At 34.6% G+C, this 27,186-nt stretch overlaps 1 protein-coding gene across 2 annotated transcripts in view; it reads left to right on the top strand.

Annotated features, from left to right (window-relative positions):
* The window catches only part of TRPM7 (transient receptor potential cation channel subfamily M member 7), a 112,114-nt gene that overhangs the window by 20,003 nt on the left and 64,925 nt on the right, over nucleotides 1–27,186 (top strand). For both annotated transcript variants that reach the window (XM_082387893.1, XM_082387894.1), the window contains exons 2-11: nucleotides 4,936–5,015; nucleotides 9,152–9,190; nucleotides 10,941–11,139; nucleotides 13,053–13,266; nucleotides 15,645–15,769; nucleotides 16,583–16,754; nucleotides 18,005–18,179; nucleotides 19,270–19,393; nucleotides 21,865–21,937; nucleotides 23,737–23,837. In XM_082387893.1, the coding sequence (XP_082244019.1) occupies nucleotides 4,936–5,015; nucleotides 9,152–9,190; nucleotides 10,941–11,139; nucleotides 13,053–13,266; nucleotides 15,645–15,769; nucleotides 16,583–16,754; nucleotides 18,005–18,179; nucleotides 19,270–19,393; nucleotides 21,865–21,937; nucleotides 23,737–23,837 (1,302 nt within the window). The remainder of the gene's footprint in view (nucleotides 1–4,935; nucleotides 5,016–9,151; nucleotides 9,191–10,940; nucleotides 11,140–13,052; nucleotides 13,267–15,644; nucleotides 15,770–16,582; nucleotides 16,755–18,004; nucleotides 18,180–19,269; nucleotides 19,394–21,864; nucleotides 21,938–23,736; nucleotides 23,838–27,186) is intronic.

The following is a 27,186-nucleotide window of genomic DNA, read 5'->3' as shown; positions in this document are numbered from 1 at the left end:
GCATTGTAGTTTTAAATTTGCATTTCCCTAATAACCAGTGAAGTTGAGCACCTTTTCTTATGCTTATTTGGTAAAATAAGCATATTCTCTTTGGTGAAATGTCTCTCCATGTCTTTTGCCCATTTGTGAATTGGATTTTTTTTTTTAATGTTGAGTTTTCTGAGTCCTTTATCTTATTTGCAAATAAGTCCTAAATCAGTATATGCTATTTTGGGTGGAGTATTTTATAAGTTCCATCAGGTGAAATTGACTGACAGTGTTGTTTAAGTCTACTCTATTCTTTCTAGTTTTCCTATCAAGAAAAAGACGAGGTTAAAAAAAACAAAAAAAAGAAGATGTGAATTGTACAAGTTTGCATTTTATAGCATTTATCTATGCCCATATATTTCCAAGTTCTCCCTGAGACGTTTTCCTCTTTTGTCAAGTAGTTGTCTTTTGACAGAACTCCTTAGAAAGGTCCACTGTTAATTAATAAATTTGTTCATGTTGTGTTCACTTTTTGCCCATCTTTCATTCATATTTTAGGCTTTAGGCGTATGCTCATGAACTGCAAATGATTTAGTTAAAAACATATATATGTAATTCATACCAGAGTAATCTGAGTGCTTCTCATGCATGTATATTGCCATTATTTTAGTAGGTTATTTGCATATGTTAAATGTCTAGTTCTAGAATCTGATTTTGGTGGACTTCATTACCATAGCATGGGACTGAGCTTCGGTCATTGCCATTCGTTTGCAAATAAGCTCACAGGGAGAAATTCCAAACAAATCTTTGTCTTGCTTTAACAACCAGTAAAAATATAGCAGCAAGTACAACCACTAATCTGTTTTATCCCTCCCAAACCAGTTCCAATTTTTTCTAGAAGAGAGAAGCTACCCTTTAAATGATAAATCACAGTATAATTTTAGTGCTACCCCTAAACCCTGCATTTTTAATAATAGGAGCATAATGAAAATTTCATGAGTTTAAAGCAGTAGGTTAAGTTGGTTTTGGTAGAAATTCAACCTCACGTTATCATGTGTCAGAGAAGCCTACCAAATGATAATTTTTTCAAGTTACAAGCAGAAGTCACATGAATAAATGTCTTCAGGTCCAGATGCTCTGCCTACCTTCAGTGTACTATGGTTGTGGAGTGGGAGAAGGGGCCAGGATAGCAATAATATACCAGCAGTCTAACTGACATGGCCAGATCTTTTGGTTCTCAGGAGAATGCTCTAAATGTGATCCTGGGGATGGTTCCATTGCTCTACTGGTGCATAAGGGAGTAGGGGGTGATGGAGATTGCATTCCTAAATAGTGTAAGTCTCATTGAGAAGGTGACATTTGCTCAAAGACTTGAAGGAGGTGATAGAATGAAAGTAATGAGGCAGGATGCAGAGATGCAGAGCACTAGGACCTTAAAGATTATTGTAAGGACTTTGGCTTTTATAAAACTTCTTTGAGTAAAATGTGAAAATATTGGAGAGTTTTGAGCAGAGAAGTGACATAATGACATATTTTAAAAGGATTACTTTAGGGACTTCCCTGGTGGTCCAGTGGTTAAGACTGCACTTCCATTGCAGGGGCCATGGGTTCGATCCCTGGTCGGGGAACTAAGATCCCACATGCTGTGTGGCATGGGCAAAAATAAATAAATAAAATAAAAATTTTTTAAAAGATTATTTTATTTCTTTTGGCAAGGGTGGCATGAGTGGTTTCTGCAGTAAGCCAGGCAAGAGGTGATGATGGCTTGGGCCAGAATAGTAGCAGTGGAGGTGTGAGAAGTGGTTGGATATTGGATATGTTTTGAAGGCAAGCTGACAGGTTTTGCCATGGGATTATATATGAAGTACATAAAAAGAGGAAATCAAGGATGACATTAAAATTTTTGCCTTAAGGGACTTCCCTGGCGGTCCAATGGTTAAGACTCCACACTTCCACTGCAGGGGGCACAGGTTCAGTCCCTGGTTGGGGAACTAAGATCCTGCATGCCACGCAGCCAAAAAAAAAAAAAAAAGATTTTTGCTTTTAAAAGAAAAGAAAGACTACAACTGGAAGAATAGAGTTACCATTTACTGAGCTGGGGAAGACTTTATGAGAAATAGTATTTGGGTGAAAGATGAGCTCAGTTTTGGCCATGTTACATTTGAGATGCCTGTTAGACATCAAAATGAAACTGTTAAGTAGGCAGTTGGATATGTGAGCATGGAGTTCAGAGAAAAATCTGACATGGAAATGCAAATTAGAGAGTCATCCAGTGTATTGATGGCAAGTGGATGCGAGCACTAGAAGAGTGAATATAACTGGAAAAAAGTCCAAAGTCTGAGTGAATATAACCGGAAAAAAGAAGTCCAAAGTCTGAGTGAATATAATTGGAAAAAAGAAGTCTAAAGATTGAGGAGAAGAGGAGAAGTCAGCAAGGATATAAATGGAGTGGCCAGTGAAGGGAAGAAAATCAAACTAACTGATGAAAATGTTTTAAGAAGATGAGAATGATTGATTTTGTTAAATGCTGCTGATATATCAATGAAGGTGAGTCCTGAAAGTTGACCTTTGGATTTAGAGAAAATCATCGGTGATCTTGTTGAAACTTATTTCAGGAGAGTGCTTGCCTTGAAAGTCTGACTGGAGTGGGTTTTAGAAAGTGTAGGAGGAGAAGAAAAGAGGGAAACACTTTTTCCAGTGATCTTTACTGTAGATGGAAGCAGAAACATTATGTGTTAGCTTGAGGAGCAAGTGGAGTCATGCAAAGTTTGTTGTGTTTATTAAAATGGGCAGAATAATAGCATGTTGCGTGCTGATAGGAATAAGTTAATAAAGAAGGGGAAAAAAATCAGGGAGAACTGGTGGAGAGTTAGTAAGGGTATGGGGTCTAGAGCACGAGAGGAGTGATTAGACTTAAATAGGAACACAGTCAGTCACAGGAAGGAAGGCAGAATGTGTGGGTATAGATACTCATTGGTGGACAGATGTGGTAGAAATTTGTAGAAGTTCTCTTCTTGCTGCTCAATTTTCTGAGTGAAATGGGAAGTAGGTCATCAGTTGAGAGTAAGAATGGTGAAGGAGGGTTGGAGGTTTGAGGAGAGGAGGAGATGGTGTGAAATCATACAGAAGAATGAGAAAATGGACCAGGGAAATATGGTGTGACTCTTGGGCATCATTAAGGGACATTTGAGGTTTGTGGTCATGGTTTTAAAGTCAAACCAGAGGGTGTTGTTTTGTTTGTTTTTTTCTGTAGTCATATTAATATAGGCAGTTATGGAATAGGTGGGGAATTGGATTGAATCAGGGTTGGGTTTGCTAGGTGTATTCCTAGTACAGTAAAGCTGGAGAGATTCCTTTTTTTTTTTTTCCCCCCCTGAGGAGTATGTAGGGAAGCAGATTCTTCAAAGGAATACTACCAGACTTTAGTTAGAAAAAGAAGGTGGTGGCTTGCAGGATCTTAGTTCCCCAACCAGGGATCGAACCCATGCCCCCCTGCAGTGGAAGCACAGAATCCTAACCAGTGGACCGCCAGGGAATTCCCTAGAGGTTTCTTTTTGGAATACAGGCTCTTCTGTTTTGTACTGTACTGGTAAGAGAGAGGGTGATGGGGGGGAGAGATTTTGAGAGAGAGAGAGCGTGCTAATATCTATATTTAATATATATCTAATATCTATAGATATATTAGATATCTAATATTTATCTATATGTCTAATATATATATTATGTGGAGGTTGAAGCTCAAGATCTTCAGTCTACTCAGTCCGAATTTATGGAGTTTCACCTATCTCAGTATGTGATGCCTCATCCCTTTTTTAAAAAAATAAATTTATTTATTTATTTTATTTTATTTTATTTTTGACTGCCTTGGGTCTTCATTGCTGCGTGCGGGCTTTCTCTAGTTGCAGTGAGCAGGGGCTACTCTGTTGCTGTGCACGGGCTTCTCATTGCGGTGGCTTCTCTTGTTGCAGAGCATGGGCTCTAGGTGCGTGGACTTCAGTAGTTGTGGCATGCAAGCTCTAGAGTGCAGGCTCAGAAGTTGTGGTGCACGGGCTTATGTGCTCCGCGGTATGTGGGATCTTCCCAGACCAGGGCTCGAACCCCTGTCCCCTGCATTGGCAGGTGGATTCTTAACCACTGGGCCACCAGGGAAGTCCACCTCATCCCTTTTTAATCAATCACCAATAGCAGGATACAGAGTCTAGGGATCCAGGCAGAAGCTTAAGTGGTGGTATAAAAAGTAATTTAAAAAAAACTTTTAAATTTGAAATTATTTCAGGTTTACAGTAATTGACGGAAATGTGTTAATCTTCCACTGTCATCCTAGATTTGTCTTATTCTCCGTATTGATGTTTTTGCTTTATGCATCTTGAGACTACTTTATTTGGTGATTCATATTTAAGATTGTTGTAGTCTGGTGAATCAGATATTTGAAATCATGTAATAAATAACCTGTACTATCCCTATTGATGTTTAGCATCTATTTTTTTTAGTATTGTCATTCTTTTGATTAGAATTTGCTTGATATCTCTTTCTATCCCTGTACCATTAGCCATTCCATGCCCTATGCTTTAGGTATTTGTCTTAGAAACAGAGTATAGCTATTACTAGGTTTTATTTTATTTTTAGTTGAATCTAACAGTCACTTTTAATTGGCCTTAAAATGATCCACTTCCCAGGATCATACCAGCCCCTCTTGAGGTTTTTGGCTGAAACTCGATTTCCCTCCTCTCTGGTTATTTGAAGCCACAGTATCTGCATAGTACTGTTGATTTAGTAGTCTCAATTTCACTGGACTTAAATGGAATGATTCTCATATTTTAGGTGTGCTGTCATCAGTAAACATGTTGTATATAGTAAATATTTAGTGAATTAAAAATTTAATTATTTTCATGTATTTATCATTAAATTTTTCCTTGTAATATTTGTTGGTTAATTTATAAACCATCTTTTTTAAACTTTCTGTTTTAGTCCCAGAAATCCTGGATAGAAAGCACTTTGACCAAGAGGGAATGTGTATACATTATACCAAGTTCAAAAGACCCTCACAGGTAAGCATACTTCTCTTTCTTCTGGGTTCTTCTAGAAATAAATAAGTAAATTTATTTATTTATTTATTTACCTACCTACCTACCTTATATTTTTGGCTACTTTGGGTCTTAATTGCGGCACACAGGATCATCGTTGAGGCATGCAGGATCTTTCATTACGGAGCACGGTCTCTTTGTTGCGACACTTGGGCTTCTCTTTAGTTGCGGTGTGTGGGATTTTTGTCTCTAGTTGTGGCACGAGGGCTCCAGGGTGCATGGGCTCTGTAGTTGTGGTGCGCGGACTCTCTTGTTGTGCATGGGCTTAGTTGCCCCGCGGCACGTGGGAATCTTAGTTCCCCGACCAGGGATTGAACCCGCATTGGAATGCGGATTCTTTACCACTGGACCACCAAGGAAGTCCCTCTTCTAGAAATTTAGATGAAGTTATATTGCTATTTATATATTAAAAATTTAGATTATTATTTGTAGTTACTGTTAACTTTTGTGTTTACTGTTAATTATTCTTTTAGGATTAGGAGAAGGAGCTATCATTAGCAAAATATCAGTATTCTGGAGTTCTTAATGACATTTCACAACATAAAACCTCTTCTTCAAAGTGTTGCTCCATCCCTAATCTCCCCCATATCATACTAGTGTATTACAAAGACAGTTAAGGCTCTCTTTTTTAATTGATTCACTGATACTGAGAACTTAAAAAAGTTTGTGTATTGGTTTAATGGGCATCTACTGAGTACCCAACACTATGGTTTATGCTGAAGAAACCAGTATGAACCTAATAGTTGCTGTTTTTGTTTGCCAAAATATAGCTATAATGAGCACTTATTGGAAAACCTATCACCAGAGATTCTGTTGGCATCTCTGATTGTCTTTTGGTCTTTAAAATGGCTTTGATAATAGGAAAAATTTTAAGTAAAGGACAGTAGTTAGAATTCAAGAAAAAGACCTGTTGAGGTATTTATTGAAGAAACATTTTTCCTAATTTTTTTCTTTTTCTTGAGACCTAAAAAGAGCAAGAAGCTTAAAAGGGTAAATCAAAAATATAGTTATTTTCTGGCCTACAGAGCACCTCTTTTCACAGGCACTTAGGAAAAATTAATTGAAAAAGGCATTTACAAGGATTTTTAGTTTTCTTACCTTTCCTGTCTCCTATTAAACCTTGTTTTCTATGTAGTTATCTTCTCTGCAACTTTTACTTCCATTTGCTATATGGTCCTTATGAAAATACAGCCAAGTAGGTAATCTTTTATTAACTGATGTATTTTAAATTATAGCACCTGTCACCATTATTGTCCATAGTGACTTTTCGGTAAATATTTGTTGAATAGAATTTCTAAACCTTTTGTTTGTTACATTACATAAACCTGCTGTTTGAATTCAACATTTATCTTTTATTTAACAGCAAAAAATACCTATTTTGAATATATCTCTCACTTAAACAGATTTCCATTATAAGAGGAATGTGCATGATAACTTTTGGAAACTTTTGAGATGCAGAAAGTAGGCTCAGGGACTTCCCTGGTGGCGCAGTGGTTAAGAATCCACCTGCCCATGCAGGGGACACGGGTTTGATCCCTGGTCCGGGAAGATGCCACATGCCGCGGAGCAACTAAGCCCGTGTGCCCCAACTACTGAGCCTGCACTGTAGAGCCTGCGAGCCACAGCTACTGAAGCCCGTGCGCCTAGAGACCGTGCTCCGCAACAAGAGAAGCCACCGCAATGAGAAGCCCACGCACCGCAACGAAGAGTAGCCCCCGCTCACTGCAACTAGAGAAAATCCGCGCACAGCAGCGAAGACCCAGAGCAGCCAAAAATAAATAAATTTATTTATTTATTTATTTATTTAATAAAAAAAGTTACTCTATCATTAAAAAAAGAAAGTAGGCTCAATATTCAGAGTTTCAAAACATGAAGACAGTCATTATTAATAACATTTATTGCACCTATTTTTAATCTTTTCTCAGTGCATAGCTTTAGTTTTAAAATATTGCTAAATTCAGTCTATATGTAAAACTTTGAATCTGCTTTTTAACAAAATGTTATAGTAATTACATTTTTTCATGGTATAGATATTTTATAAGAACGGTAGTTAATATTCTGTTAGTGTATGTATCACAATTCATATACCTATCCTACTCTTGGGCGTTTGAGTTATTTTAGTTTTTAGCATTATAAATTAAAATTAGGTCACAATGGAGATCTTAGTGGATAAAACTTTTTTGTGTTTAAAGTTTTATTCCCGCTTAGTATGTGTAATGCCAAAAAACTTTCCGAAAGAGTAAAGAATACACATTATCACCAGTAGTGATGAGAATGCCTGAATATTGACTAGAGTAATATGATCCATCATCTTCAAGAAAAAGTGATGAGTAGAAAATAGTATATGTATTAAATTTGCATTTATTTGATTACTGTTGAGAAAACATTTTTAATATTCTTTAATATTCCCCCAATTTTTGGTAATTTCTGTAAATGTCTTTTTAGATCATTAAAATAGATAACCTTAATGTCTCTTCCAATCATTATTCTATGATTTATTTGTATTTCTTACTAATTATTAAAGATAGGTTTTGTTACAAGATAAGATCACATTTCTTAACCAGAGAGCATAAGTGACATTTCCCAGGTCACGTGGCTAATAATTCATAAAGATTGGATTAGAATTTAGATCTGCCAGTTCTAAATAAGACTGTGTTGTTCTTTCATTGAGAGAAAATTATGGTTTTGCTTTATTAAAAAATAGATTGAAAAAAAAATAGATTGTATTATCATTAAGGAGCTTATTTCTTGTAATTTTGTTAATTTTACTTTACAGTAGAAATAATACAAGTCCTCATTAGGTGTTAAAGAAATCTCAAGCTGTTATTAAATACCCTTGCCTGTAGCCATCCATATGAGACCTAATTTACAAACACCATTAGCTGGTCATTTTTTCCTACACTAATTGGATTTTAAAATTAATTTAATATGAATAGGTTAATCATTGATTTACAAGGTACCAAAAGTTATAAGTGAAAGCCTCGTTTTTACCACTGCCTTAACTATAAGTTCCCCTCCCTAAAGGAAACTGGTATTACCTATTCCTTGGGATACCTTTTAGAAATAGATATACTCTTTGCCTGACCAAGCAGATGTATATTATTCCTCCCTCTTCCCTTTTAAATACATACTGTTTATCTCATTGTGTTTGTTATCTTGGCAATAACCACTTTGTTCTTAATTGTTGCATCCTTTTTAATTATATATCTGAATCATAATTTTAGTATTCCCTTAGGACATTTTAGCTATTCTGTTTTTTTGGTGTTAGAAGAAAAAATTCTGTTGGGGTTTTTCAGCATTAGCTGTCCCTGACTCCTTGTTTGGCACCTTACAATAAATGCTGCACTTACCTTCACCACAATAAATAAATAAATAAATAAACAAACGAATGAATGAATGAAAAAAAATTCTGTAGTGAATAACCTTATAAATGAATCATTTTACCCATATGCTGTAGATATTTTTTAACCTTCACTCTTAGTACTTTATACTTAGAGAAAGAGTCTGCATTTTTTATTTTGATAAGTATTGCCAAATTGCCCTCCATAGAGAGTTTATCAATTTATACTCCTCCCAGCAGATACGAGGCTACTTTCCTCTATATTCTCACCAAGATATTGTCTTAAAGGATTAAAAAAATTTTTTTTCTAATCGAATACCTTTTCATGTTTGTTTTTACTGTGAATTATCTGTTCATATATTTTCCTGTTTTATATTGATTCAATGAAGCTCTTATATATTAGGAAAACTAACATTTTGTCTGCAAATATTTTTTCTCAGTTTACCTTTAGACTTTATGTGACATATTTTTGCCACATAAAAATGTTGTATATTTTATGTAGTTAAATCTGTCAGTCTTTTCTCTTATGGTTTCTGGGTTTTAAGTCACAACTAATTATATTTAAAATATGAAAACCATGTTAGTTTTTAAAAGTAGTTATTTGAACATGTAAATTAAGGTATAAATGACTTGTGCTATCTACTGAAAAATTAAACTAAATACATAATTTTCCTTTGTTTTGTACTTTTTAATGGATTTTATATAGTTTAAACTAAAAAAATGTTTTCCCTTTAAGTAATAGATTTACCTTGTTTTATAGATGCCTTCCAGGATGTCAAATTTGTCAACAACTTGTCAGGTAATTTTCATAACTCCATTGCACAAATTTTGAAAAATAAAACTAATGTATGAAAAAAATCAATACATTGGGATAAATTCACAGGCCATTATGTTTAAGGGTTACTTTACTCAGACTTCGGAGGTGAAGGATCAGGCAAAGCTGCTTGAAACTCAAGTGAAGGTATCTGAGCAGAGTTCTAAAGCTGAATGTGAATTAGTCAGGTAAAGATTGAGGGAAAGGGATTTTAGGCAGAGAGAACAGGATGTGGGAAGGCCTGGCAGTGAAAGAGATGATGGTTCTGTCAGGAAACTGCAGGCTGTAGAATGTAAGATGGATATTGGAGAGATCTGAGTCTGGAGAAATAAGTAGGGCCGGATCATTTAAGCTCTTTGTGTACTATGCCACACAGTTTTGATTTCATGTTAAAAGGATATTATATAGGGAACTAACATGCTTAGTTTGGTTTTTTTTTTCCCCCTCAATAAAAGCAGTTGGTATTTTTAGGAGATTGGATTGGGAGAAAAAAATAGAAACTTTTGGAGTAATTCTGGCAAAAAATGAGAGCCTGAATTAAGATACTGGCTATGGTGATGAAGGAGAAGTAGGCATATTTGAAGGGATTAATCAGATAAATTCAATAGGATTTGGTGGATGTATGGAGAAAGGGAAGAGTTGAGGATGGTACCTAAATTTCTTACTTGGGCAGCTAATTAAAGAGTAATGTTGTTCTTTTAAGCTGTGATGAAAGAAGACAAGAGGAAGTTGAGAAGGTCTCTTGTTGGTGGGCTAGGAACAGAAGTGCATAGAATACGTTCATTTAGATATATCGAGTTGTTTTACCATCTCCAGTCCTATTCATTTGTTCCTCTAGATGGGAAGTTTTCTGTCTGGTATCTTTCCACTCAGGCTGAAGAGCTTCCTTTAGCATTTGGTATAATGCAGATATACTGGAGAGGAATTTTCTCAGCTTGGTTTATCTGAAAATATATTTATTTTACTCTCATTTTTAAAGGATATTTTCACTGAATGTGGAATTCTGAGTTGACAGTTTTCTCATTCTAGTGCTTTGAAGATACCATTATATTGTCTTCTAGCTGTTGGTTTCTAGTGAGAAGTCAGCTGTCGTTAGTGTAGTTGCTCTCCTGTGTGTAATGGGTCTTTTTTTCCTCTGGCTATTTTAAGGATTTCTTTTTTTCCTGTAATTCTGGATTTCAACAGCAGGTCTATGATGTGCCTAAGAATGGTTCTTTTTGTACTTCTTGCATAAATATCTGCAAGTTCATATTTTTCACCAAATTTATAAGTTTTCAGCCATTGTTTCCTAAAATACTTCTCTGCCCCATTCTCTATCTCTCTTCCCTCAGGGACTCCAGTTATACATATATTAGATTGCTTGATATTTTCCACAAGTCACTGAGGCCCTGTTTCATTTTTATTTAATTAAAATAATTTTTCCCATTTATTAAATTAGATCGTTTGTATTGATCTGTCTTCAGGTTCACTAACACTTATTTTCTGCAGTCTCCAATGCTGTTTTGCCCATCCAGTAGGAAGTAGATGCCCCAAACTAAATTTAGAAGACTGTATCATGAAATATTAATGTATTTATACTATTTTAATTCTATGGTGAAGGTATTAATTTACTGATATCCTAAAATCAAAAAGATTAATTTTCATACTCTTTATGAGTTCATTTATTTTTGTATGGTTTTTCATTGACTAATTTTTTAGAAGGTCTTTTTAAAATTTTATTACTTTTTTCCTTTAGGTGTTTTTGTGGTCGCTTGGTCAAGCAACATGCTTGTTTTACTGCAAGTCTTGCCATGAAATACTCAGATGTGAAATTGGGTGACCATTTTAATCAGACATTAGAAGAGTGGTCTGTGGAAAAACATACAGAACAGAGCCCAACTGATGCTTATGGAGTCATAAATTTTCAAGGGGGTTCTCATTCCTACAGAGCTAAGGTATGTCATGTATTTGAGTTTCTTCATTTACCTTATTACCTAATAATGTACATTTATTACCTGACAATAATATTGTGTCAGAAAATTAGTTTCAATCATTTCCTTATGTATTTTGAAGTTCTTTATATAGGTACATATATGAATATAGAATTGTTATATCTTGTTGAATTGAACCTTTTTTTTTAGTTTAGTCTACTATCTCACTTTTTCTTTGTTTTTGTTTGGTCTTTTGGATTAAGTATTTTTTTATTAAGTTTTCCTTCTTAAAGCATCTTATTTATACATTCTTTCTCTATTCTTTAGATTTATCGTATAATAAATACTATAAAATGCATTTATAACTTGTTACTAATATAAATTAGTACTTTTACCACTTCCTGGACAATGCAAGAAACTTTAGAATACTTGTGACTACATTTTTTTTCCCTCATGACTAATGTGCTCTTGTTGGCATGAATTTTATTTCTTCGTGTATTTTAAACCTCCAAATCATAATTATTATTCATTTAGACATATCAACATATTACCCTGTAGATTGTTCCACCTGCCTCCCTCCCTGCCTTGACTTGATAAGCAGTGCCAAATGCTGGGCGTGTCTCTCCATTTTTTCTATTCTCTTGGATGCTGATCCCACAAGTTGTCACTGCTTTGGTAGCTCACTGATAGCTTAACAACAGGTGTTATTTATCTAGTTTCTAGTTTCTCTAGTTCCCAGGGGCAGTTAGTCGAAAACAGCCTAGTCCATCATTGTTGGAAATGGAATTCCTCCTTTATTACTAACATAATCTTTTTTTTAAAAATATTAACTTTAGATTGTTTTCCAAACACTACTTAATGTACCCAAGTATAATAATGAGTTAAACAGAACTAATGCAGAAAGACTTATTAGTACAGAACAAATCTCATTACAAATCATTCTTAAGGGATTCTGGAGTCTTCTCAGTTTTATATAATTCTGATATTTTGGGATAATTTTCCTTGGTGTTTGATCTCTATTTGTAAAGGAATTGGCAATATGTTGTTTTGCAAAGAACCTTTATTAGAGATGATTAAAAGTGTTTTTCTTCTAACATCTGAATATTTTAGATTTCTTATGAGCTAAGTCATAGGTGCTTTAGATAAAGAAAATGAATCACAGTAGTCATAGCAAGTAAATTTTGTGATGTCACTTACCAGAAAGATCATTTTTTTAATCTTTCAAACCAGAGGAACTTACTCCTCAGATATGATAGCTTATTTTCTTATAGAATGATTTTTCAAAAATTAAAGTGGTGATTCCATCTGAACACCTTGAAATACTGAGCAAAATTTATTATTTTCAGTAATTTGTGAGTCAAATCCACAGTTACTTCCAGTGAAGGAAACAATCATTTGTATTAAAAAATCTGTGGTAATTTACTGCATAGTCACAATTCTGATCAATGGATTAGATCATTGATCAAACTTTCAAACAGATAATTCAATATTTGCCTCTCCTAGTTGCAAGAGTTGTAGAAGTCTCCATGTTTTCACCATTCTTCTCTTATTTTCCCTTTTCCCATCATCATACCTATCCTTAACACTTCTCACTCAATGCATACTCATAGTTAAACAAGGCAATGAGTACTGTGGATAAATTTGTAAATCAGATGAATGGTAATTAAGTTTATATAAACAGAAAGAGTAACAAATTTACATCTTAGTTTAAAAATTACAGTGCCACTGCTTCTACAGCTCTTACGGCGTGATTTTCCAACTTTAAAATCGTTTGCTATTGCTTATTCCTAGAAGTGTAAATATATTGCAAGTAGCCTATGAAATCTATTTTATAATAATCTGATCCAAACAAAATTTTTCTTAAGTCATATAATGTTGCATTTTGAAACCTATGAATATTCAATTATTAATTATTGTTTTAAAATCTTTTTTATTAGTATGTGAGGCTATCATATGATACCAAACCTGAAGTCATTCTACAACTTCTGCTTAAAGAATGGCAAATGGAATTACCCAAACTTGTTATCTCTGTACACGGTGGCATGCAGAAATTTGAGCTTCACCCACGAATCAAACAGTTGCTTGGAAAGGGTCTTATTAAAGCTGCAGTTACAACCGGAGCCTGGATTTTAACAGGAGGAGTAAACACAGGTAATTATACCAATTTTATTTGGTGTGCTTGTAAATTCTTCATAATATCAATTAGATATTTGAAAAGTCAACACAATATAAATATATTCAATTTTTCTGTTAAATAATCTACAGTTCCTAAGTATAAATGCTAACTGAAAAAGTATTTGGTTTTCATTTATTCTTTTAAAAGAATAATACGCTTTATCATTCACTTTTTTTTATTAAGACTTTATTTATTTATTTATTTCTGGCCATGTCGTGCGGCTTGTGGGATCTTAGTTCCCGGACCAGAGATCGAATCCGGGACCCCCGCCCCTCCGTGAAAGTGCCAAGTCCTAACCACTGGACCACCAGGGAATCCCCAAGAATAATATGCTTTAGAGCAGGGGTTTGCAAACTGTGGCTCCATGCACCAAATCCAGCCTACTCCTTATTTTTGTAAATAAAGGTTTATTGGAACACAGCCACACTCATTTGTTTTTGTATTGTTTTGTATCATACTTTTGTGCTACAAAAGCAGAGGTGAGTGGTTCTGACAAAGACTGTATGCCCTGCAAAGCCTAAAATATTTACAATTTGGTCCTTTGTAAGAAAGTTTGCTGACTCCCTACTGTAAAGCAAAGTGTTGTTCTTGTCACTCTGTGACTACTGGTAAATTGAGAGAAGAATGGCAATTCATTGCCTAGACACTGGTAAGAAATAGCTTTTCAAATTAATTTTTAATGTACTATAATCTTTCATTCTAAGTCTTCCCTATCAGATATACAGGTTGGATATATGGAAGGCAAATTAATTTTAATATCCAAAGTAAAACATAGTTATTATTTAAATTAGCTTGGAAAAATCTAATTCATTATCAGCAACTGTTTTTTGAACCTCATTGTGTGTCAGGCACTCTTCTGGCTGCTGAAAATATATCATTCCACAAAATAAAATATTTACCTTCATGGAACTTATATTCTAGTGGGGAAGATGTAAACAACAAACAGATAACCAAATAATGTATAATAAATTAGATGATACGTGCTTTGGAGACACATGAAATACAGAGGAGGGATAGTGAGGGATGGTCGAGGGGACTTCATTGATAAGGTGACATTTGAGTAGAGATGGAAGGAAATGAAGTGAGCAAGATAAGAGTAATGTGGGGCAGAGCATTTAAAGGAGAAGTGGCAAGTGTTGGAAGAACAGTAAGAAAGGTCCAGTATAGCTTGAGTGGAATGAGCAAGGAGTGCCAAGTGATGAAATCAGAAAGTTATGGGTGAGTGGTGGTGGTGGTAGGCCTGGCGTGGGGTGGTGTGGTGAATAGCAGGGGCAATAGACAGATCATCATATAAGGCCTTGTAGGCCATTATAAGCACTATGACTTTTAATCGAATGAGAAGGGGAGGTTTTAAGCAGAGAGTTGACAAGAGCAAAGATCACTTGAGTGATGCTTTAAAAATAGACTGTAAACAGGCAAGGCATCATTTGGAAGAACAGTGAAGGTGCTGTTTCCATAATCTATGTTAGGAATGAGATCTAATGCATATAAAAATCAAATCGAATGATGCATTGGTTTGCTAGGGCTGCTGTAATAAAATACCACAGACTGGGTGGCTTAAACAAAAGAAATTTATTTTCTCACAGTTCTGGAAACCCAAGATCAAGTTGTTAGCAGGTTTGGTTCCTCCTGGGGCATCTCTCCTTGACTTACAGATGGCTGTCTTCTCACTGTGTCCTCCCGTGGCCTTCCCCCTGTGCATGTGCATCCCTGGTGTCTCTTTTTGTGTCCAAATTTCCCCTTCTTATAAGGACACCAGTCAGATTGGATTAGGGCCCACCCTAACAGCCTCATTTTCACATGATAACCTAAAGAACCTATTTCCAAATACAGTCACATTCTAAGGTACTGGGATTAGGATTTCAACATACGAATGTTGGAGAGGATACAGTTCAGTCCATAACAAGTGATAGAAGTTATGTGCTCTCTTGAATTATCTTTTCTACTTTCCTCCCAATTTTGACTCAGTTGGAAAACTTTTGTAGTTTTTTGTGAGTGTGTGTGTTTTGCCTATAGTCCTGAGCCATACTCTTCTTTTTTTTTAGATGATGTATAGAGCAGTAACAAAAGCTACAGTTAACATGAGGAATCTAAGAGAGGAGACTAGGCCTAACAACATGGTAAAAGTTAGTTTTATGTGTGTTTCAGGCAGTTGTAGTGATTTGACATTGTGGGGTTTTTTTTTCTTTTTTGTCCTTGTGTTTTCTTTTGTAAGTTTGTCTTTTGGACCTTGTTGCCTTTTATCTAGTGTATGTAAAGAAAAATACCACCAATTGTAATGTTATTGAGCAAAGGATTGTTCTGAACACAGTAAAGACTTTCAAATAAAGTGAATTAAATTTTGTATGAACAGGTGTGGCAAAACATGTTGGTGATGCCCTTAAAGAACATGCTTCCAGATCATCTCGAAAGATTTGCACTATCGGAATAGCTCCATGGGGAGTGATTGAAAACAGAAATGATCTTGTTGGGAGAGATGTAAGAGTGCTTTTTAAAATTTCTTATATTTAAACTTATGTATAAACAAAATTAGAGCAAGAATAATGCGAAGTCAACCTAAAATATTCATGATCATACCATGACCCTTTCGAAAATGCATTCATAGATACAAAAAGTAGTGTTAATACATCTTGTTTCTGCCTTTTTTTGTATACCTATTTCACACCGTTTCCATGTCATGCCAGTCTTTGTAATAAAATTTTTAATGATGACATTCTATTAAGAATTAATTGTATTGTCTGTAAGAGTAGTAATCAAATACCGGTGTTTTTTTCAAGTAGGTTAAAGACATGTGAATTGGTTATAGATCTCTTTCAAGAGATTATTAAAAAGGAATTACTGAATTATAATGATCACTCTCAAGTGCAATTACATTTCTAACATCAATTTTAAAGATTCTACTTATGACTGGAAAAATAACAATATGACATTTGATTGCTTTTATTCAGTGTCCTTTATATATTTCACTTTATTCACTAATAACTTAATAGTTTCTTCACATTGTTTGTTTATTTGCTTGTTTGCTGCTGTTTCCTTTGCATGGGATGATGAAATATGGTATATTCTGCAATGAGAGCTGAAATATAATACTGTGGTTCAACCCATTATTGAATAATCTTCAGCTGCTTAAAAGCTCATGCTTTTTGATATATTCTTTTACATTTTCTATTTGTTGCTATGCATAAATAGAATCTTACCTCCTACTTGCCTTTACAGATTATTTCAGAATTTGTTTTTACTTTATATTAAATTTAATCCTGCCCACTAACTCTCACGTTTGCTATTGTTTAGGTGGTTGCTCCTTACCAAACCTTATTGAACCCTCTGAGCAAATTGAATGTTCTGAATAATCTACATTCCCATTTCATATTGGTGGATGATGGCACTGTTGGAAAGTATGGGGCAGAAGTCAGACTGAGAAGAGAACTTGAAAAAACTATTAATCAGCAAAGAATTCATGCTAGTAAGGGAATTTATAAATTTGTTGTTGTTGAAATTATCCTGGGCTGTATTAATTGCGAGCAGCATTCTAAAAAAGGTAGACTGTTCTTTAAGTTCTCATTTCCTTATGTAGCAGGATAACATACAAAACAACCATGAATGACTGACCTTACACAAAATAAGATATAGGAAAGGAAGTCTGAGATTAAATAGGGTACTCAGATAACAAAGCCAAAGCCACAGAGGTTCATTGGAAGCTTTGTTGCTATTGTAATCCCACTGCAGCTCAAGGAATTCAGAAATATTCTTAATGTATGATATATACCAATACACAACTTTGAAATTCAAGATTGAAGAGGAAAAACATACTTTATTGTGAAGTAAGAATCACCTTGCTTAAAGTTGATAACACGAGTATGTATCACTCTTTGGTAGATATGTCTTAAAGGTTGGTATTTTTGACACTGGTCTTCCTTTCTGACCATGGTCAAACTTTCTGGCTCAACATCTGGATTTTTATTTCAAAAAAAAAGAAATTTTATAATTTTAGGGCACCAAGAAGGTGAGCTCTATGACAAAGTGAAATAGAAATACAAACTCATAGAACAGTATTTTCAGATTATGATGGAGTCATAGCATCTCCTAAAAATTAGGAATGTCTTAGAATCCTTCATACCCCACTAGGGAATGCCTATATTTTGGATTCTTTCACTGCATTGCAAGTTATTGTAAAACAAAAATTGGTATTCACTGAATTTCTTGTTACTCTTAATAGAGGTCTTGGATTTTATTGATCTGTTCTGTCTATGTAGTCCTGATTCTGTTGTTAATTTCTATATTAATGTCTCAGTGCATTTGGAATCAAAAATAGACATTTTAAAAGTGATTAAAAACAAATACATATGAGAAGTTCAACTCATAAAGTATTAAAAAACTGAAAACCAAATTGGTGTTTTAATTTCTTGTCGAGTTAAAGTAGTGAAATATACAAAATAATGATTGCTTTTCAGTGAATATATAAATCATAGTGTGTGCCTCATTATATATTGGATTTTCTAATTTTGTTATTTAGAACAGACAAAGTCAGTGTAAAAGTAATTTATTCAGTATTTAATTTATTTATATCAGACTATATATCATGTTGAGGACATAAAATTAAGTCAACACAGTCTTATAAGAAATTATATTTTGGCATTTTATTTTTGAGTGAAAACTAAGATTAAATTACTGAATTTTGCCTAATATCATAATTAATCTCTTACCTTTTTTAAGGAATTGGTCAAGGTGTTCCTGTGGTGGCACTTATATTTGAGGGTGGGCCAAACGTTATCCTCACAGTTTTAGAATACCTTCAGGAAAGTCCTCCTGTTCCAGTCGTCATATGTGAAGGAACAGGCAGGGCTGCAGATCTACTAGCATATATTCATAAACAAACAGAAGAAGGAGGGTAAGTGTATGATTACAACATATTTTTAATAATTTTATGTAAAGAGGCTGTGGTTTTTAGAATATTAGATTCATTTCAGTGTTTTATCAACGTGAAAATACCTTCTTAAGTCTTGAGGAAATAGCCTGTCTGATACATTATTGGAATGAATTAAAATATAAGTCTTTGTAGTAGACAATTTTCAAAGATCTGTTAAACATACAGAGGCATGTATCTTTTGACCCAATGGTTCCATTTCTGATAATTGTTCCTACAAATGTTCTTGCACACATGTGAAATAACATATATAAAGTTACTCAATACAGTGTGGTTTGTAACAGTAAAAGATTAGAACAAAATAGAACATTTATATCAAGGAGACTAGATAAATAACTTATGGTACATCTGCACAATGGAGTAGTTTGTAGTTAAATAAGGTTTTAATCTGTATACTAGATTTGGAAAGATTACCAAAATATATATGTAAAAAAAAGGAAAATGTACAGTAACATGTATATTATGGCACCTTTTATGTAGGAAAAAAGAAAAGGAGATAATTGTATGTATTGAAAGAGATCCTCAAAAGTTATACAAAGTAATAGTGTTTCTTGAAAGCAGTTGAGATGGAATGGCCGATGGAAGACAGTGGGAAAGACACTTTCACTATGAATTTTCACAGGTTTATATTTTATATTATATCATATTTTTGAGCCATGTAAATATATTCCATATTGAGAAAAAGATAAAAATGCAAATGTGATGATATTTAACACATTTTGTTAAAATACTGCTTTTTACACCGTAATATCTTAAAATTATCTTTATACAATATCTTACATGATAAGATATTGTATAACTGATAACATTAACACATGCCTTGTAAAAAAAAATTAGAAATAATTCAAAGAGAAAAATCACTCCATTCCATTTTCCACCCTTATGACTTATAGTGGGAGTCTAATGAAGGAGAAAATTTAACTCAGCGTCAAGTATTTAATATTAATACAGTATCTTTAAATGTCTTGCCTGGATCCACTAGGACTTGATATTAGATTCTGCAAATAATGGAATTTGAAATCAGTGGATTGAGTTATGTTTCCTCTTACTTCAGGAATCTTCATGATGCAGCAGAGCCTGATATTATTTCAACCATCAAAAAAACATTTAACTTTGGCCAGAGTGAAGCAGTTCATTTATTTCAAACACTGATGGAGTGTATGAAAAGAAAGGAGCTCGTAAGTAGATTTCACAGAATAAGCCTTTTTTTAAAAAAATAAATTTATTTATTTATTTTGGCTGCATTGGGTCTCCGTTGCTGTGTGCGGGCTTTCTCTAGCTTCAGCGAGTGGGGGCTGCTCTTTGTTGTGGTGAGTGGGCTTCTCATTGCGGTGGCTTCTCTTGTTGCGGAGCATGGGCTCTAGGCACACGGGCTTCAGTAGCTGTGGCACGTGGGCTCAGTGGTTGTGACACGAGCCCTAGAGCACAGGCTCAGTAGTTGTGGCTCACGGGCTTAGTAGCTCTGCAGCATGTGGGATCTTCCCGGACCAGGGCTCGAATCCGTGTCCCCCTGCATTGGCAGGTGGATTCTTAGCCACTGCGCCGCCAGGGAGGCCCAGAATAAACCTTTTTATTTCATTCAAAGTACATTCTAAATTGGATAAATGCTTTTTAATTAATTAATTAATTTTTGGCTGCTCCCCATGGCTTATGGTATCTTAGTTCCCTGACGAGGGATTGAACCCAGGCCCTCTGCAGTGAAAGCATGGAGTCCTAACCACTGGACCTCCAGAGAATTCCCAGTTGGACAAATACTTTTTTTAAAACTTCCGATTTAAAATTTTAAAATCTTTTCTAACCATGTAAAGATGTCATTTATAATTTTGTTCAAGCTAAGAGATAGCATAGAAGGATTATAGTTTTTTTTTTTAATTTAATTAATTAATTTATTTATTTATTTTGGCTGTGTTGGGTCTTTGTTGCTGTGCGCAGGCTCCCTCTAGTTGCGGTGAGCGGGGGCTACTCTTTGTTGTGGTGCGCGGGCTTCTCATTGTGGTGGCTTCTCTTGTTGTGGAACAGGGGCTCTAGGTGCGCAGGCTTCAGTAGTTGCGGCATGCGGGCTCAGTAGTTGTGGCTCACGGGCTCTAGAGCACAGGCTCAATAGTTGTGGCGCACGGGCTTAGTTGCTCCGCGGCATGTGGGATCCTCCCAGACCAGGGGTTGAACCCCTGTCCCCTGCATTGGCAGGCGGATTCTCAACCACTGCACCACCAGGGAAGCCCCTAGAATATAGTTTTTATATGGTGTTGAGACAGGTATTACACTTCTATTTTTGGAAAAGTTTCATAACTAAGCCTCAGTAGATTATGTCCAGGATCAAGGAAGAACTCTAAAGAGTTATTATTGGCTTCTCTAAAATGTATTTGGAGGAAAAAACTCTATTTTCCTCTGAGTGAGTGCTCAAATTAAAGATCAGTGCTGCTTCACTATTGATACTTTGTGTAATATAGATAACTAATGAGAACTTGCTGTGTAGTATAGCACAGGGAACTCTACTCAGTGCTTTGTGGTGACCTAAATGAGAAGGAAATCCCAAAAGAGAGGGGATATATGCATACATATAGCTGATTCACTTTGCTGTACATTATAAACTAACACAATATTGTAAAGCAATTATACTCCAATAAAAAAAAAATAGAGACCAAGTGTTGCTTAATTTCAGTCATCTAGACATGGGCTTCAGTTTACAGAGACAAAAAATTTTAGCAGTTTTCTAAGTAGGTGGATGATAACATGGTTTGATTTGCTGTTTTCTTTCATGCATTTCATTTTTGTATACTATGAAATGAAGTTAGTTGAAAAATTTGTATTGGGGTTATAACAATAGACTTTTATTTTATGAAAAGGTTATTAAATGAAAACCTCTCTCTAATGGTATTATGTTTCAAATTTTAAATAAATTTCCAGTAAAAGGATTCAACAAAACATTTCTCATTCAAGAACACGTATATTTACTTGAACTGAGTAAATGTCCACTCTGCAGAAGAAACAGCAGGATTTACTCAAATTAGTAATCTATAGCCTTAGCTCATAAATTGCTTATTCTAGTAATGGACATAAAATATATTAAAAAATGAATATAATATGAAACCAAACATTTTGCATATACTTGAATTTTATTTTATAATTTTTTAAAAATTTATAACTTATTTATTTTTGGCTGCGTTGGGTCTTCGTTGCTGCGTGTGGGCTTTCTCTAGTTGCGGCGAGTGGGGGCTACTCTTCGTTGCAGTGTGTGGGCTTCTCATTGCGGAACACAGGCTCTAGGCACTCGGGCTTCAGTAGTTGTGGCACGTGGGCTCAGTAATTGTGGCTCACGGGCTCTAGAGCACAGGCTCAATAGTTGTGGCGCCCGGGCTTAGTTGCTCCACGGCATGTGGGATGTTCCTGCACCAGGAATCAAACCCGTGTCCCCTGCATTGGCAGGTGGATTCTTAACCACTGTGCCACCTGGGAAGTCCCTACTTGAACTTTATTTGGTAAATGATACAAATTCTTTACTTTTCTGTGTTTTGATTGTAATGAAATTATTTCTGACCCAAAAAAACTGTATCTGCCAAGTAGTTTGCAGTTACTTTGTGATTTACATGCCTTACGTCTTAGCTTATAAAATATAAAGACATAATATTATGAATTGATCTTTAAATAGATTACCGTTTTCCACATTGGATCAGATGAACATCAAGATATAGATGTAGCAATACTTACTGCGCTGCTTAAAGGTAAGACTTAAAATTTATTTGTTAGATCTTTCATTTATAGTGTTTTTATATGTTAGGATTTTTTAATTTGACTAAACGTTTGATAACTGAATTTTTCAATAGTTTTTCTTTGAAAAGGACACAATGTTCACTTTCTTTGACAAATTTTCTTTTGTTTTTAATCTTATAACTTTTTTAAAAGTTCATACCAGGATTTATGCCATTAGACCTGTTTAATTATCCTGTTAAGAATGTGTCAAACATGTCACATTTTTAATTGGCTAAAAAATAAGTGTTTAAAAGTAATAGAGTATTAGTTAATAGAAATTAAGGATAGCATTCTTAAATGTGCTATTTTCATTAGGAAGGAAAATTTGGAAAGAACACTAATGGTATCTTCTAGGACTAAGGGGTTAATGCACACACAGTTGAATTGTTTTCCTCTCATTATCTTTCCAAAGACATCTAACTGATAAGACAAACAATACTGTAGTGAAAAATCTTTTCAAAAATTAGAAACTAAAATGTTGTTCCATCTGAGTACCTGAAAGTCCAAGTATGCAGTGAGGTGGCAGAAGCAGAGCAAGAGAGCACTGTCTTATCATTCACAAGAATTTCCCAAATATTAGACCACAATGAATTGCCAATAGATCAAACATTTGAAAAATACTATATAATAAAGTATAACATATTTACATCATCTGAGAATAAGAGATCATAATAGGAAGCCCAGAAACCATAAAGGGAAAGATCAATAAATGCGATTGCATAAAAATAAAAAATAAAAAGAGAGCACCTAATATTTGCTGTATACCTTTCTGTGTACTAGCTACTGTGCTTTAGTGGTTTATGTTGTTTACCCTTGTGACAGCCCTAAAAGGAAGATTTCCTATTATTTTCCTCATTTTATAGTTGAGAAAACTAAGAACAGGAATGTGGAAGGATCACAAAAAGGCGTTGTAAATTAGTAACAAAAAGATGAATACCTCATGGAAAAATGAGTCAAAATTTAAGTAAAAGATTTTAGCAGAGTACAAATGCTTGGGGGAAATGTGGAAATGATGGAAAGATGTTATAATTTTTAAAAAAACATAAACTAAAAAAAAAAAAGAAGCTTTCTGTCCTCCTACTGGGTATTTGTATACTCCTGATGGATGGTATAACCTTTCTGGAATATATTTTGGCAGTGTATCAAAAGCTTTAAATTATATACCCTTCTACACAGCAATTTGGCTTCTACAGATTCATCCTGTTAAATATGTGCACAAAGATACACTCACCAGAAAATTCAAAATAACATGAAATGTCCACTAGTTAGAATATTTGTTGAATAAATTTTAGTTCACCTTTAAAAGGTATTTATATATATATAAGGTACATCTATATGTACTGTTATTGAAAACTAAATATGATACATAAAGCAGGCTGAGTATTTTGTATAGTTTGACCTACTTTTGCATAAACAATTAAAAGTATATATATGAACTTATATATGCACAGAAAACACCTGTAAGGATATTTTTCATAATATTAACAGTCAATACTATTGCTGTGATAGAAACAGATCATCTTTCTTTTCTATTCATTCTTGTGCATTCTGAATTGTTTGCGATGGATGAGGCTGTGTCTTTTCTATAGTTGGAAAATAAAAATCCTCAACCCTGGGGTAACCTTATGTTTCTGAGGCAGGCTACCTCTGAATAGTGACTAACACCAGCTGTGTAAGTTAATTAAAGGGGAAGGGGGAGAATTCATAAGTGTTCATATTTTAATGGAGATAAATTAATTGAACTTGTCGACTGTTTTCTTTATTCGATTAGGCACTAATGCATCTGCATTTGACCAGCTCATCCTTACATTGGCATGGGATAGAGTTGACATTGCCAAAAATCATGTATTTGTTTATGGACAGCAGTGGCTGGTATGTAAATAATCTATATAAACAGTGTAATTAAATTAAGCTAAGTTAATAACAAAGTATTTGCTGAAACTGTGACCTAACTTGACACTTGCCTGTCAGTCAAAAGTGCAGACTTACTGTAGCTAAACATTTCTGCAACATTCAGATCCATTTAGGATTTAATAAGTTCTATTTGCCTCTTGATAAAAACTGTGTTTTTTATAGGGTAGAGATCTTTAAAAATCCTGTAACTGAAAAAAGTTTTAGAAATAGTGCTCTTTGCATCTGTGTTTGTCAGGAATGTTGGCCTGTAATTTTCTTTTCTTCTGGGGTCCTTGTCTGGTTTTGGTATCAGAGTAATGCTGGACTCATAAAATGAGTTTGGAAGAGTTTGAGAAGGATTGGTATTAGTTCTTTGAATGTTTGGTTAAATTCACCAGTGAAGCTGTCTGGTCCTTACTAGTAATCAGACTGTTCAGAATTTCTATTTCATCATGATTTGGTCTTGATAGGTTGTATGTTTCTAGGAATTTATCTGTTTCTTTTAGGCTGTCCAGTTTGTTGGCATGTAATTGTTCATATTAACCTCTTAATGATCCTTTGTATTTCTGTGGTATCAGTTGTAACATCTGTTTCATTTTTGATTTTATTTATTTGAGTCCTCTTTTTTTTCTTCCTGAGTCTAGCTAAGGGTTTGTCAATTTTATCTTTTCAGAGAACTAGCTCTAGTTTCATTCTAGTTGTCTTTTCAATCTCTGTTTCATTTATATCTGTTCTAATTTTTGTTACTTTCTGCCTTCTACTAACTTTGAGTATGGTTTGTTCTTCTTTTTCTGGTTTCTTGAGGTGTTAAGTTAGGTTATTTGAGACTTTTCTTGTTTTTTGAGGTAGGCATTTATCGCTGTGAACTTCCCTGTTGGAACTGCTTTTGCTGCATCCCACAAATTTTGGTATGTTATATTGCCATTTTTGTTTTTCACAAGGTACTTTTTATTTATTTTTTTGGCTGCGTTGGGTCTTTGTTGCTGTGTGCGGGCTTTCTCTGGTTGCGGCGAGCGGGGTCTACTCTTCGTTGCACTGTGTGGGCTTCTCATTGCAGTGGCTTCTCTTGTTGCAGAGCACGGGCTCTAGGCACATGGGCTTCAGTAGTTGTGGCATGTGGGCTCAGTAGTTGTGGCACGTGAGCTCTAGAGTACAGGCTCAGTAGTTATGGCGCACGGGCTTAGTTGCTCTGTGGCATGTGGGATCTTCCCGGACCAGGGCTCGAACACGTGTCCCCTGCATTGGCAGGCGGATTCTTAACCACTGTGCCACCAGGGAAGCCCTCTCAAGATACTTCTTAATTTCTCTTTTGATTTCTTCTTTGACCCATTGGTTGTTGAGTAGTATGTTGTTTGATCTTCACGTATTTATGAATTTTCCAGTTTTCTTTGTGTAATTTCTATTTTCATACCATTGTGGTCAGAAAAGATGCTTGATATGATTTGTCTTCTTAAATTTATTAAGACTTGTTTTGTGGTCTAACATGGTCTATCCTGCAAAATTTTCCATGTGCACTTGAAGAATGTGTATTCTCTTGCTTTTGGGTGGAACGTTCTGTATATCTGTTAAGTCCATTGGTCTAATGTGTTATATAAGGCTGATGTTTTCTTACTGATTTTCTGTCTGGATGATCTATCCACTGATGTAAGTGGGTATTAAAGTCCCCTATTATTTTGTATTGCTGTCTGTTTCTCCCTTTAAGACTGTTAATATTTGTTTTATGTATTTATATGCTCCTATGATGGGTACATAAATATTTACATATATTTTATCTTCTTGTTGAATTGACCCCTTTATCATTATGTGCCATCCATCTTTGTTTCTTATTACAGTCTTTTTTTTAAAGTCTATTTTGTCTGATATAAGTAAGCTTTCTTTTGGTTTCCATTTGCATGGAATATCCTTTTCCATTTCTTCACTTTCAGTCTATATGTGTGTCTTTACATCTAAAGTGAGTCTCTTGTAGGCAGCATATAGGTAGGTCTTGTGTTTTTATCCGTTCAGCTACTCTGTGTCTTTGAATTGTTGAGTTTAGTCCATTTATATTTAAAATAATTATTATAAGTATGTACTTACTGATATTTTGTTAATTGTTTGCTGGCTGCTTTTGTAGTTCCATTCTGTTCCTTTTTTTTCTCTCTCTTGCTCTCTTCTTTTGTGATTTGATGACTTTAGTGATATGCTTATTTTTTTTCTCTTTGTCTTTTGTGTATTTACTGTAGGATTTTGCTTTGTGTTTACCATGAGGGTTACATATAATAACTTATATCTATAATGTCTATTTTATGTTGATAACCACTTGTTTGATCCCATTCTAAATCTCAACATTTTTATATTCCCCTTTCCTGTTTTCTGTTTTTCATGTCACAGTTTACATCTTTTTACCTCGAGTATCCCTTAACTAATTATCGTAATCATGGCTATTTTTACTACTTTTGTCTTTCAACCTTTATTCTAACTTCATAAGTGATTAATCTACTATTTTTACTATATATTTACCTTTTCAGTGAGATTTCTTTCATATGTTTTCTTGTTACTAATTACCACCCTTTCTTTTCAGCTTAAAAGAATCTCCTTTAACATTTCATGAAAGGCTGGTTTAGTGGTAATCAACCCCTTTAGCTTTTGCTAGTTTGGAAAAGTCTTTCTCTCTTTCAATTCAGAATAAGAATTTTTGCCAGGTAGAGTAGTCTTGGTTGGAAGTTTTTTCTTTCTGTACTTTGAATATATCATGCCACTCCCTTCTGGCCTGCAAAGTTTCTGCTGAAAAATATGCTGATAGTCTTATGGAGGTTCCCTTCTATGTAACAAGTTGTTTTTCTCTTGCTGCTTTTAATATTCTTTCCTTGTCTTTAACTTTTGGCATTTCAATTATGTGTCTTGGTGTGGGTCTCTATAGGTTCACCTTATTTGAAACTCTCTGAGCTTCCTGTATCTGGATGTCTGTTTTCTTCCCCAGGTTAGGGAAGTTTCAGCCATTATTTCTTCAAATACAATTTCTGCCCCTTTGTCTCTCTCTTCTTCTGGGAACCCTAAAATGTATCAGTCCATTTGATGTTGTCCCATAAGTCCCTTAAGCTAACTTCACTTTTTTAAAAGTTCTTTTTGCTACTCTTGGTCAATTACACTGCCTTGTCTCCAAGTTGACAGATCCTTTCTTCTGCTTCATCTAGTCTGCTCTTGAACCCTGTTAGTGTATTTTTCAGTTCAGTTTTTTATTCTTCAGCTCTGTGACTTCTATTTGGCACGTTCTTAGATTTTCCATCTCTTTGTTGAAGTTCTCACTGTGTTCATTCTTTTGCACAATTCGGTGAGCATCATTATAATA

The sequence above is a fragment of the Balaenoptera borealis genome (assembly GCF_965194805.1).
Source record: "Balaenoptera borealis genome assembly, chromosome: 3".
Taxonomy (NCBI): domain Eukaryota; kingdom Metazoa; phylum Chordata; class Mammalia; order Artiodactyla; family Balaenopteridae; genus Balaenoptera; species Balaenoptera borealis.
Note: the sequence above shows the minus strand (reverse complement) of the source record. Positions and strands in the feature narration are given on the sequence as shown.